Source organism: Lepisosteus oculatus, chromosome 9 (genome assembly GCF_040954835.1).
Source record: "Lepisosteus oculatus isolate fLepOcu1 chromosome 9, fLepOcu1.hap2, whole genome shotgun sequence".
Classification (NCBI taxonomy): domain Eukaryota; kingdom Metazoa; phylum Chordata; class Actinopteri; order Semionotiformes; family Lepisosteidae; genus Lepisosteus; species Lepisosteus oculatus.
Window position 1 is genome coordinate 37,745,491 of NC_090704.1, and position 13,407 is coordinate 37,758,897.

General features: G+C 34.2%; 1 protein-coding gene across 3 annotated transcripts in view; it reads left to right on the plus strand.

The window, feature by feature from the left end:
• Positions 1 to 13,407, plus strand: part of dnah9 (dynein, axonemal, heavy chain 9) — a 146,143-nt gene that overhangs the window by 88,814 nt on the left and 43,922 nt on the right. For all 3 annotated transcript variants that reach the window (XM_006635123.3, XM_015356558.2, XM_015356557.2), the window contains 7 exons: positions 2,476 to 2,711; positions 3,150 to 3,272; positions 3,564 to 3,768; positions 7,703 to 7,867; positions 9,667 to 9,807; positions 11,349 to 11,519; positions 12,062 to 12,184. In XM_006635123.3, coding sequence (XP_006635186.2) covers positions 2,476 to 2,711; positions 3,150 to 3,272; positions 3,564 to 3,768; positions 7,703 to 7,867; positions 9,667 to 9,807; positions 11,349 to 11,519; positions 12,062 to 12,184 — 1,164 coding nt within the window. The remainder of the gene's footprint in view (positions 1 to 2,475; positions 2,712 to 3,149; positions 3,273 to 3,563; positions 3,769 to 7,702; positions 7,868 to 9,666; positions 9,808 to 11,348; positions 11,520 to 12,061; positions 12,185 to 13,407) is intronic.

The following is a 13,407-nucleotide window of genomic DNA, read 5'->3' on the forward strand; positions in this document are numbered from 1 at the left end:
TTGCTTCCAAAGGGAAGATGTTTATATTTTGACACCATGCTTTGTTCCACAGTATATTTGCCTTTCTGTTTAGTGTGCAGTTTACAGTATGATGGTGTTGTCATGTTTCTAATGGTGTGGACTACAATCCACAATGTTTCTGAAGAGCTGCCTGTCAATACATATTGTGTACTGTCAACATTGAAATTTATGATGAGGGTGGTTTGTGCATCTACCAAAATGACAACACACCATATCAGTAAAATAAGAATGTAGTAGAGAAGTCTAAAAGGAATGCTTTGAAAAAAAGCCAAACCTTTTCAGAGACTTCGCCACAAATTACAGAAATTAGATTGTAAAAATCTGCTGAATCAAATGTGAAAATAGTGGATTTCACCTTTTTTGATAAGGCCATATACAGAAAGTGCAACACATTTACAGATGTGAGCTTGTAATGGAATTAAAGTTGTGAGGTTTTACAGTTATAATTGCCATTGGACCTGGTTCAACATACTGTACTATTATTTTTTTAATATATTGGTAGGGAGGAGTATTTCTGTTCCTAAGCCTTATAATGCAAATGCATTTCATAAGTTGAAAAATTACTACTGTGTTTCTGACATTGCTGAAATTAAGAAAACATGAACATTCTACAAATTGTGGAAAAAGTTCAAAAAAGCATTTGTGTAAATGTCAAAGTAAATACATAATGCACTGGTTCATTACTTCAACGGTTAAAGCTTTACAGTTGGCTAAGTTTTAATTTACTTTTCATTTCCAGTGTTTAGGACCTGAGAGTTTATTACTTTTTTATTATTTCAGTCATCTGAAGAACACAGTGTTGTTGGGAAATAGAATTACTGTATTAAATATTAAAATGTCCATGCACTTAGAAAATCGAACTTCACCAGGAAAAAAATAAATATTTAAACTCCTTATCCTGCCTTAGAATGTCTAATCAGAAAGGCAAAGAATAAATTCCAACCACTGGATAAATTAATTTTAAATCCCATTAGTCTGCAGATTTGCTAGACCATGGAGGTTTCTCTTTCTTTTCTTGATAACTTCCTAACTTGTTTAGATACTGAAAATGTTTAATAGTTCTGTTTTTTTGGTTCTTTTTGAAATCAGACATTTGAGTATTCTAAAGCAGTGAATGTGGTAATGAGAAGATGTAAACACAGTAAATATAGTGGAATGACTATCCACAAGACCATTGGTGTTTTCACCTTTGCACAGTCTGTTGACTTGTGAGTAGCATTAATTAGGAGAGCTCACGGGAAGCTGTTTAATTTGAGAATGTGCTTAATTAAAAAAAACAATGATTATCCACACAGACATAAACAAAACAAAAAGATTCTCTTGTAAAATCACCTGTGATTCTATTTAACTAGATTGCAGTGTTGCTTCAGAATGCATCATTTATTTGGGGCGGAACACTGAGGCCCAAGTTTTGTTTCTTTCTTAAGCCATAGGAATAAACGCGGAACAGGCATTTGATATCAAATGCAATCATTTGCGTGCAATCCATGATCTTACCTATAGCTTCTTTTTGTAAATTATTTTAAAATGACTTAACTTATCTTCTTCACACCTTAAGAAGGCTCCACAGCGGAACATTGTGTTTCTTTTCTTCTCTTTTCAGCATGGAATAAACCTTTATTTGTTCCTTAATATCATGATCACCCCTTTCATTTTACTCACTTGGTATATTCCTGGTTTTCTTATATAAAAATAGTATTTTCTAAATGTAGTGTTATGTAGCATACTCTTATCACTTTGTATATATATATATTGGTATAAATTCTGATTCCCTTAATTAATCTAGGTTACATTCCTATGTCTGAATTCTTTTTGTTTTTCCTGTACCTCCACCTCTTCCATCTTTCCTGTCTTTGGCCTCTGTTGAAAGACTTCCCACATTTTGGAGTCTTTTCTTCAAATAAAGGAGAATATAATTTGCTTAAGTGATTTAAACTTGAACACATTGTATTCTTCAGTATGTGATACTGTACAGTTGCCTGATAAATGAATAGAATTCTGGACTCATAACTGCTGGGGAACTGGTAACAAATTGCAGGTGAGACACTGCTGTTTTATCTTTGAGCACAGTACTTCATCTAAATTGTTCCAGAAAATACCCGACTATATAAATGGGTGCAATTGTAAGCTGCTTTGGATGAATACCTGAGATTTATATTAGATGTGTAAATATACATACTGCAAAGCTTTGAAATATAAACATGTAGGGAGGGAACACAAGTATTGTATTTTGTAATACATCTTATGAATGTATACTGTATGTTAAATCAAGAAATGTAGAAGTGTGGAAACAATTCCAATTCCACTCAATTGAAGAGTATTTTTTAAGTATTCATAAATAGGACATGCATGTAGTGATCAGTGATGTTGCACCATGCATAATAAAAATACAAATAAACATTTTATTGGGAAATTGCACTCAATTCTGTTAACAGAAAAATGTTGCATTCATAGATCCCCATTCCAGTGACTCCAGAACTAGATCCCCTGACAATGCTGACGGATGATGCAGACATAGCAGCCTGGCAGAATGAAGGCCTCCCTGCTGATAGGATGTCTACTGAGAATGCGACCATTCTTACTAGTTGCGAACGCTGGCCCCTGATGGTGGATCCACAACTGCAGGGTATCAAGTGGATCAAGAATAAGTATGGAGAAGACCTCAGAGTGATTAGGATTGGCCAGAGAGGGTAAAGCATAGACTCTTTTCGTGCTCTTTTGTGTTTTTTAATTATAGGTGTGACCACTATTGATCAAATATTATATAATGGAATTATACAATTCAGTATCATGGAGTGGTAAACAGAAAAAATAGCTGTATACTGTACGTATGAAAAATATAAAAAGGTACAAATTGTAGGAAGCCTTTCATACCATATTTGACATATTTGACACAAGAAATACAAGAAATACTTTCTAGGTTTCTTTTTTTTTTCTTTTTTAATGTTGCTTACATTTTCCCTGCGACAAAGAGCTTGTTTTTTGTGTTATTTTGTTGTTGTTGTTTTGTGTTATTAAGAAGACTATATCAGGATAGAATTATTATTGTCTTCATACAGCTACTGATACAGTATTAAAATTACAATTAAAATATTCCTGTTCTTTCACATTTCACTTTTTTCACTCAGTTACTTAGATTCCATGGAAAGAGCCTTATCTGCTGGTGAGGTAGTTTTGATAGAAAATTTGGAAGAAACAGTTGATCCAGTCTTGGGGCCTTTGCTCGGTCGAGAGACAATAAAGAAAGGAAGGTGAGCATTTTAGAAAATATCATTTATACCTTGATGTTTCGTTGGCATATCTCTATAACATTATGTTTTTTTTTAAATCTCTGTATCTTCTGCTGATTTTCACCACAATTCTGAGTAACCAGATGTTACCCAATGTCTTATTACTTATTTTATTTGTGAGACCCAGTCATCTAATTGGCAACTCTGATGTGCAATGGGCTTGAAGAATTTCATATGATTCACTTTGATCATTTTTCTTGGAATGTTTGAGGTACATTGTTCTTGTATGTAATTTTTCTGTTTTTTTTTCAGGTACATTAAAATTGGTGATAAAGAGTGTGAGTATAACCCAAACTTTCGTCTAATTCTTCATACCAAACTGGCAAATCCCCACTACCAGCCTGAGATGCAGGCCCAGTGCACCCTCATTAACTTCACTGTCACCAGGGATGGGCTGGAGGATCAACTACTGGCTGCTGTAGTCAGCATGGAGAGACCAGACCTGGAAGAACTGAAGGCAAGCATACATAACTCTTAGGGACTGGATCAGAATTGTAGTCACTCTATCTGCTTTGGTGCATAGAAATTTCCCTGCTTACATTTAAACCTCCCAGGAAAGTACAAAAGTTTCCTCTAAAGGTGATAATAAGAATAGAATTATTCCTTTCATTTATATAACACTTTTAATCCCAAAGGTTCTCAAAGTGCTTTACGTATCGCCCCATCTGGGGGACACTTAGCAGTCGTTATCCACCAGCAGCCCCACTACACAAGATCTTGGGGAGAAGTAAGAAATGAAATATTTTACTAATTGAATTAAGGGGGGGGGGGCTTTTGGGATGCCAGATTGTTTCAGCCCAGAGTGGAATTTAGACAGAATCCCATAGTTAATACCCTTTGAAACTGTGCTCTGGGACCTTTAATGACCAAGTAGTCAATTTAAAAATCTCATCTAAAGGATGGCACCTCTTGCCTCCTGTAGTACAGTGTCCCTGATTAGTGTACTACAGCATTGGTCTGGAAATTATCTGGAAATCTGGCTTATTACAACATTTTTTACAGGGCAGCATTTTGCTGCAGTAATTGTTGCATTAGATTCTAGCAGTGTGATAATATATATTCCCTCTATTAAGTAATTAATATTTAATTGCTTTCTTTAGCTTTTGAGGCAACTTAAATGTAGCTCTTCGCTCACTTCGAAAGGACAGCTTCAGTTTCAGTCACATTTTAGGCAGAAGAATGCATAGGGAATATAATTGTAATATGCATCAGTAAAATTGCCGATGAAGCCCAGATGGAAGCCAAAGGCTTAATTATCTGTGAAATTCAAACACAGTATTTGCACTCATACACTAACACGAATGTGGACAACATTAATGCCTTCTGTGATAAATTAGTGTAAATGGAAATTATTCAGTATATCACATCTGGCTCTGTTTTATCACAGTAGTAACATTAATCAGTTTTAGACTGTTGTGGCAACATGAGACCCATAGTCAGACTACACTTGAATCTTGGAATCTACAAGGGTGTGGGTGGGTGGATCGAGATTAGCACGTTAGGGCAGTGATGATTAAAGATTTCTTTAAAATTTATCCTGAAACGTGGTTCACACCTTCCCCTTCTCTCAATGACAGACTTGTTTTCGTGCAATCTTCTCTATTCATATGCAGGTTTCGACTTCACACCTCTATTCCCCTCTGTGCACTTAACACCACCTGAGTAGCCTCTCTGCCTCTCCCCTACTCCCATCTCCTCCACTCTCCCAGCTTTTGTTCTCCTATGCTATTTAATCTTTGCTGTCCCCCCTGTCTTTCTCACACTCGAAGAAGGCTCCACAGCCGAAATATTGTGTTTTCTTTCTTCTCATTTCAGCATGGAGTAAACCTATTAATTGTTCCTTTGCAGCCTACACATACTGACGCAGCTACCAACCTGAACTACACTTGAATCTTATCTGTTTTTTGTTTTATGCTCTAATTCTCTTAAATGTTGTGAAATTATTATTTTTTTATTTTGGCGTATTGTAAACATTATTCTGCCAAACACCTGGTACACATTATATTTTTTTGCAGCTTTTAAACTTTTTTCAAAGCCACTGAAAAATTGGAGCACATTGAAAACCACTGCTATTAAAAATTAGTGTGCTTTTCTTAAATGTTTCGCTTTATGGTGACCCTGATTAGTGTTTACCAATGATCTAATCAAGCATGCATTTTATAGTGATACTGAAAGGGGGTCTGCTTATTTAAGGATTGCAGGAACACAAATGGCTGCAGGAAAACATTTTTACCAGGGAAAAATTTGAGAGCAGTATTGTTTCAAAGATTGTGAGCTGGAAACCAATACTTAATCTGAAGCTTTAAGTTATGCAGGTCAGCCAGATACAAATGTGAATTCATTTAATTTTTTACTTTTCTTTTAAAATTCATCTTAGCACATCTTATATAAATAATTTCAATCTTTCAAATTAGCTTTGATAAAGTCAAGACAGTATGTGTTTTAAAACAGTGACTTCTATTGTCAGTTCCTATTTGACATTTTTCCTAAATTCCGGGCATATGGTGAAAATTGACTAAATTAGAAAGTTAATTTTAATAAATGTCAACTACATGTCTGTAGTTCCCTTTATTTGTAACTTCATACTAGTTCAATGTTTTTGGACCTCAGGTTCCGTGAGGCTGACTGCATATAAAGCAGATCTCTTTCACTCCATGTCTAATTGTTTTACAATATTTACTGTGTGTTCAGATCAGTGTACAAAATCTGAGAAGAAAAAAAGGGATGGTTGTTTAGTAAGAAGCACTGAGACATTCTGCTCTGAAAATATTCAGGTGCTTTTCCATTTTATGATTTATCTAAAGACAAAGATAGATCTTGTTACTGCATAATTCCTAGCTAATCAACATTTTAGTCAGCTCTGAAAGTACATTGTTGTTTCCAAAATTGGATGCACTTACTGGACACTAGTTTACTAATTATTTCTCTGCAATGATAGGCATATGATCTAATTTTAATCCCAATTACTGTTTATACTGGATGGTTAATTGTTTGTTTTCTGGGCTAAGTAATTAGATGTACAATATGCCAGTGGATTTTGAATCATTAATAAATGACTCATTATAATTTTGGATTCGGGGCTGATATGCTTCTCTTCATCCTCTTTGAGACTGTTTACAATTTCAAGGTCAAATTCAGTCATTGGTATAATAAATCCCTCTGCATTTATTTAATAAACATATCATAAGGTATTTTTTAGCTGCTGATTAAAACAACCACAATAAATCTAGCTCATAAACATTGTTTGCAGACAATGCATATTGATACTGCTTCATGGTGAAAAACAAAAATGTTGCTTACTGTCAATTCTTCTTTTTTTTCTATCGGCTATATAAGTTATTCCATATACTGGACATACAGTATACTGGATATGTTATGCTTAAAAAAATCTTACTATACATTACCCAGAGGCATGGGGAAAAATTCTTAGAATCAATCATATAAAAAAAAAAACTTTTGCAATTACAGTACATTGTTCACCCTTTAATTTGTGAAAGAAAAATGAAACACTTTCCAGGAGAATGTAATGAACACACATATTGAGAAATAGCTGCCTACCCATTTTTTAGACCTGTCAGTAATGTTTGTTTTCTTTAAAGATAAAGTAATTTCTTTCTTTATAAGAGGACATAGTTTCTTAGCCAAGAATTGTTCAGTCATGTACTGCACTGTCTCATAGTTTATTTCATACTGACAGAAACGCAATTAATTGGCAGGTATATTCACTCAAGATGAATCAAGTTGTGTTTTTTTTTATTCTCTGGCCCCGGCTATATACCTGCCAATCAGTAACTTCAGTGTACTTTTCAACATACATAGGATTAAATTCCATTCCAACTTGTGTAGTTAGTTTTGTGTTAATAAAGAAAATGCCTCATTATTATGGCCTGCATATGTTGAAACTTTTTATTGAAGCCAGGCATCTGGTTACACCATGAGTCTGTTCAAGAAATGAGGAACAGAAAATTCTGTAAAACATAAACATCAATAATACTGTAGAAATGTATATTAAACTGTCTAGCAGATGTACATAAGTCAAAATACCTTTTAAAATATTTCAAAATATTTTGTGCGTTGACTTTAAATAAAATGCTGTCCCCTGCTTATTTCCTACAGTGTGATATAATAATCATCTGGATTACATGGGTTTAATTTAATGTTAAGCATGTAATGAAAGTGGGTTACCTCACTTTATAAGCAGTAGTAGAGGGAGGAGGAGGAGTAACGGTATCTATTAATTTTTCATTATCAAAAATTAAATACATTGACTTTTTTGTCCAGTCTGTTCAATTAATTTTATAAACTGTCAAGGACATATTCAGTCCTGTGCTATTTTCAAAAACATCTGAGATGACTCTGAGGTATATAAAAAAACTGTTTCTGCTTTCTAGTCCAGTCTCACAAAGCAACAGAATGGTTTCAAGATCACGCTGAAAACTCTGGAAGACAACCTCTTGTCTCGGCTTTCAGCTGCCTCCGGGAACTTCCTAGGGGACACTGAACTGGTGGAAAACCTTGAAACCACAAAAAGAACTGCTGCTGAGATTGAGGAGAAGGTAAAATATATGCTACCCCTTTCCAGGCTCTCCAGGTATCTGGACACTGAAAACCCAAAGATTACCTCAGGCTCCATGGACTGAATGACTGACTGTAGTTTTCAGTTCTCATTTCTTTCTGTATTACAGTGTGTGATTAATGAATTAGATAAGTGAGCTTATTTTTTTAAAACTGCACCACTGCTACAGGCCCTTGGCAGCTACAAGGAGCTTGAATGAGAACATTAGTGTTTTGTGTCTCCTGGCAAGGACTCCTGGACAATTTCCCTCAGGGATGTAACAGTCAAGTGGCCTAGATTTAATCTCTGTGAAAGGTGAAGGTGTTTTACAGTTGGAAAGTTAACTTGGGAAAAAAAAAAGCTTTGGCTCCTTTATCCTTGAAAAAGTGTTTGATTTGTCATTGCCTGTTTTTGCATGAAAATTGCGATCTCAGAATATCCTTTGTGTCTTGTCATGAAGCATACATTCAGGCAAATGTTCCTTATATGGCAAACCCATGAGCATTTTCACTTGAATTAATTAACTAAAATGTTATGTGGCCTTAAGGTTCTTTTTGTAAGAATCTCTTCCAGATGTATTGTTTCCAGTAGATTATTTTTTGTCTTTATGTGTCACACAACTGAAACAGATTGAATTTACTTCAGTCTTTGCTTTCCAATTGATCATTTACTGAGTCCATTTGAATACAAAGCATCTGCAAGTCCCACAGAAAATGTGTGGTGGCAGGAGAAGATACAACACATCAAAAATATTTCAAGGTAATGGCTGGAATGGGAAGGTGTTAAATGTGCATGGAGAGTCATAAATAGTTACAGGTACAGTATGTGTTACAGTGATAAAACAGAATCTGTTTCATGTATTTCATATACTGGCATGATCTCACTAAGGGCAAAATATATCTTGAGAAGTATGAATTAATTGCTGGGTACTTTATATTGTTTAGACATAAATCATGATTGTTTTTTTTTCCTGTTACACTTTAAATTACAGGATGATTATATATTACCTGTCCAGACGGGGGCAATAGTGTAAATTAGTAATTAGGGGTCTGGAGTTTGGTTTGTGTTGTTGTACCCTTGAAATGTCATTACTTCCCTTACATAGCCTGCTGTTTCAATGGGTACTCTTACAGGTCATCATTGTAAATTGGAATTTACTGATCAATTTATTTATTTGGTTAAATTAGGGATTAAAAAGATACAAGGCAAGAATTGTAACTCTGAGTCAACTAATTAAAATAGAAGCAGGAGGATGTTGTAATTTTGACCCCCCTCCCCAGATTCCCCCGTTGCTCTACCAATTAGGTGTGCATAAAAATGATGCATTAACTCCCATTTCAAGTTTAAAACCCTAAGAAATAATTTTCTTATTTCACAGAAAGCCTGTGAGGTTTTTTGCTATTTAATCAGCCACCCATAACATCTCACCCCCGATATATGCTGTCAACACGTTTTAAGTTGTTCTGCCTGATGTGGTGACATTTTTATAAAGCTCCATAAACTGCAATTATTTAACTTGCTTAAACAGCCCTCCTTCCTCACCTTGGAGGCATTTGTATCAGGTTCTGCGATATGCTTGATAAATGTACATTTTTGGCTTTTCAGCAGATTTCAGTTGTAGTGATGGTGCTGTTGATACTTGATCATTAATAAGTCTCAATGGTGATTAATATAAGAAAAAGAAAGATGAAAGTGACTGTTCAGTTTTCTGTTTCCTGAATACCAGCATCTATGCACACACTGCAGAAACAACCCCTGGTGCTTGTTAAAAGATGCTTTCTTTGGCTTCTTGTGTTCCAGGTAAAGGAGGCCAAGGTGACAGAAGTGAAGATCAATGAGGCAAGAGAACACTACAGACCTGCTGCAGCTCGGGCTTCTTTATTGTACTTCATAATGAATGACCTCAATAAAATCCATCCCATGTATCAGTTCTCTTTGAAGGTACTCTCTTAATGGCCTACCAGTTTACTCCAAAGAATCCCTTAATGGAATTCTTGTTGGCAGATAAACTGTTTTAATAAGTTATTTATTTGTTTTTAAAGAGATCATTTCTGTTCTGTTCATTATTTTTTTCTGTGCTGCTTGTGTTCCCTTATGTGCTTAAAACATCCTAAAACATTTATTTAATTACCTACTGTTTCAGACCTTGTGACGCAAGGTATCCTGCAGACTTAAGTAAATGGGTCTCAGTTATTTTATGTACCGCCATTTAACTGTTCAGTGACTACAGAAGGTTAACGCTGGTTGAGTCTGTAATTTTACACAATAACTATCTATTGTACTGTATCAATGATATGTACTATCGTATGACAAAAATGCATTCTATTGAAAATATACGGTGATAGTGAAGCAGTTGATAAATCTAGTGTCCTTATAAATAAACACAAATATCACTATACTGTATATATATTAAATCCAGTAGAAAGAACCAAAGTTCTATTTTTCTATCAACTTTATGTTCTGTGACTGTAACAGTAAGATCTGAACAGTGTGTTTGCATATTTATTTTGGATGCAGGAAATCAAATGTCCATTTGACCTACATGGTTTTTATCCTCTTTATTGACTTCACATTGCCTAAGGTGTTAATTTTCCAATTCATTCTCCATGCTGTGTAACATATCTTTAACTCTAATTTGCACAATTTGCTGCCAGCTAGTGTACAGTTATACATCTAAATAATGAGCTGTTCTACTCTCATACTTAGTGATCCAGTAGTTGATGAGATTTTTTAAAATCTGTTAAGTTAGCCTAATATGTGGCTTGAAGTGAGAACATTTTGAAGCAACCTGATTTGAGTTTTTTAAATTTTCAAGGGCATTACTAAAGCTAAAGCTTGTGGAATTACTCAGTGAAACACAATTGCAAACTAAAGAGATGAGACCAGGAAACACTTCTTTATTAGCAGTGTTGCAGAAGTCAGTATTTTGGCATCTGTTTAGAAATGAGTGTGGATGGGATCCGCAGATCACTTAGTTACTAACTACAAACATAGCTGCCAACATGGCCTCCTCTAGTTGGTAACCTTATTTATGATCTAAAGTTTGTATAATATCACACCATCATCTGCTGATGCTTTGTAAGCATGCATTGACCTATTTCACCATCATCTTCAGCTGTTTTTAGTTAAGTGTGAGTGTATTCGGTTCAATTCATAGTCTGCATAGTTTAAAAATTATACCTTTTCTTGTTTTCTGTTGCTATTAAGGTATGCAAATGCCCTTAATATAAAATAGGCATGTTAAAGTTATATATAATCCAAAAATGTAAGTCTCATATTCATGCATATACACTGAACAAGATGGCATAATGTGTTCAGTATACAAAATGTAGTGTCTAATGTTTTTGTGTATAGTTACGATACAAAAATTGGTTCATAATGGATTCATAAGTCTTCTCCCCAAGATATATAGTTGAAAAGAGATAACTGATCTACTGTACAATGACAATTTACATTACATCTGATATTCTTTCTGTATGCAGGCTTTCAGTGTGGTTTTCCAGAATGCAGTCTTAAAAGCCCCTCCAGATGAGACCCTGAAGCAGCGAGTGTCCAACCTGATCGATAGCATTACTTTCTCTGTCTTTCAATACACCACAAGGGGACTGTTCGAATGTGATAAGCTCACCTACATTGCACAGCTAGCATTCCAGGTAACTCCTTCAAAAAGTAATTCACTTTGTGCATTCTGAATTAAATAAAGTGTCTTTCTTTAGTGAAGGTCATTTTATAAAAGGTCACAAATTCATGTTAACATGGGACCATGTGAAACTACAGTAGAATATATTTTTAAAGATGCTAAAATAATTGAAGATAGCATATTCTGATGTCAGTTTCTTTGTGAGCATGGAAGCTTTCATGGAGTTTGGGTTTTGGTATTGGTAAGGAGGATTAATGGTGTTTTCTTTAATGGAATATTGGTATATTGTTTAGTCTAATAATGACATTGAGCAATTAGAAAAAAAATACATTCTTTTACAATGTTAGTATGCCAGTTATTCTTTTGTTAACAGTACTAAGTATGGTCAAGAGTATAAGTCTACAGAACTATTAATGCTCACATCTACAGTAAAGGATGTTTACCATGGCTAGAGAAAATATGAAATACATTATTAATGCAACACCAGTAAAGTTACAGTAACTGTTTTTGCTTAATAATTATATTAATTGCAATGTTTTTCTTTTTTAAATGTAGATTTTGGTTATGAATAAAGAAATCAACCCAACTGAGCTAGACTTTCTCCTTCGATACCCTGCTCAGCCAGGTGTATCTTCTCCAGTTGATTTCCTCTCCAATCATTCCTGGGGGGGCGTTAAGGTAAGGGTATTACACTTTGCTGAAGACAGGAATACAGTATATTCTAAAGGAATTACAATATTTTGCTCAAGTTAAAATGAGCACTATTGTTATAAAAACATCTAACAAAAAACAAATCTGTCCAATTGATCTGATTACAATATGTTACAATATAAGTTACAATATGAAGTTCAATTGGTCTTGGACCTCATGAAACAATTGCATATGAATGGTCATTTATTATTCTTCTAATTCTTTTGGTTTACTAGACTACAGAGAATATGTGTTACCTGGTAGTGCATATCATTCTTAGATGGAGTATGTTTGGATGGAAAATGTAATCTGATCAGTAAAATCATGTGTCAGTAATAGTATTGTGATATGTATTTTTAAGTTTAAAGGTAATTGAGATTTACTAATTGATAATACATATCTATATTTTTTCCTGCTGCTTAGTTTTTTTTATTCTGTAGACCTGTCCTGGCCAAATCAAGTTGTAAAACACACATAAACTTGAACTTTTACTCTTTGATATTTCATAATTTCCTTTGATGAAGTCCCTAAGAGTTGTTTTTTTCTGGGGAGAATTGCAAGTGTTCTTTTGAAATGTGTTAATATGGAAAACGTTATTGTTATTATACTTAGTGGTTATTTTTAATAGAGTATATGGAACAATGTGCAATTTGGTTTTGACTTTTAGATTACTGGGTAAGTACGCTAAGAGAATTAAACTATCCAAGCAATATTAAATCTTATTCTTTTCTCCTCTGAGACTGAAACAGAAGCATTACTATGTAGATATGCATTACATTTCAATTTTAAGTACAGTTTTTGCTTAAGGAAATTGCTTGCGTTTTCATTGTTTTCTATTTTACCTTAGATCATGGATTCTTTCCGTAATGGGTTTTTGCAAGAGTATCTAAATCCAGTCTTTGATTCCTCAAATCCTCATGTAACGTTCAATTTGACGTATTTAAGGAACTAATTTGAGTAATCTATAATTATTAGGGAGTTAAAGTGTTTTTTCTGTTGAACTTGATATATTCTAGAATTGCAACAGCTCAGATTTGCATAACACAATTTTGAGTAGTATTCATAAAACCCTTAATGTAACAACATCAAAAAGAAGCATTTAAACTTCTTTTGTATTAAATTTATTTTCCTCTACAGGAATATTGGCTTTGAACAACAGTTAACTTTTTTATTAATTTAGTCCTTTATGTGTCTTTCACTGCCATAGCTTA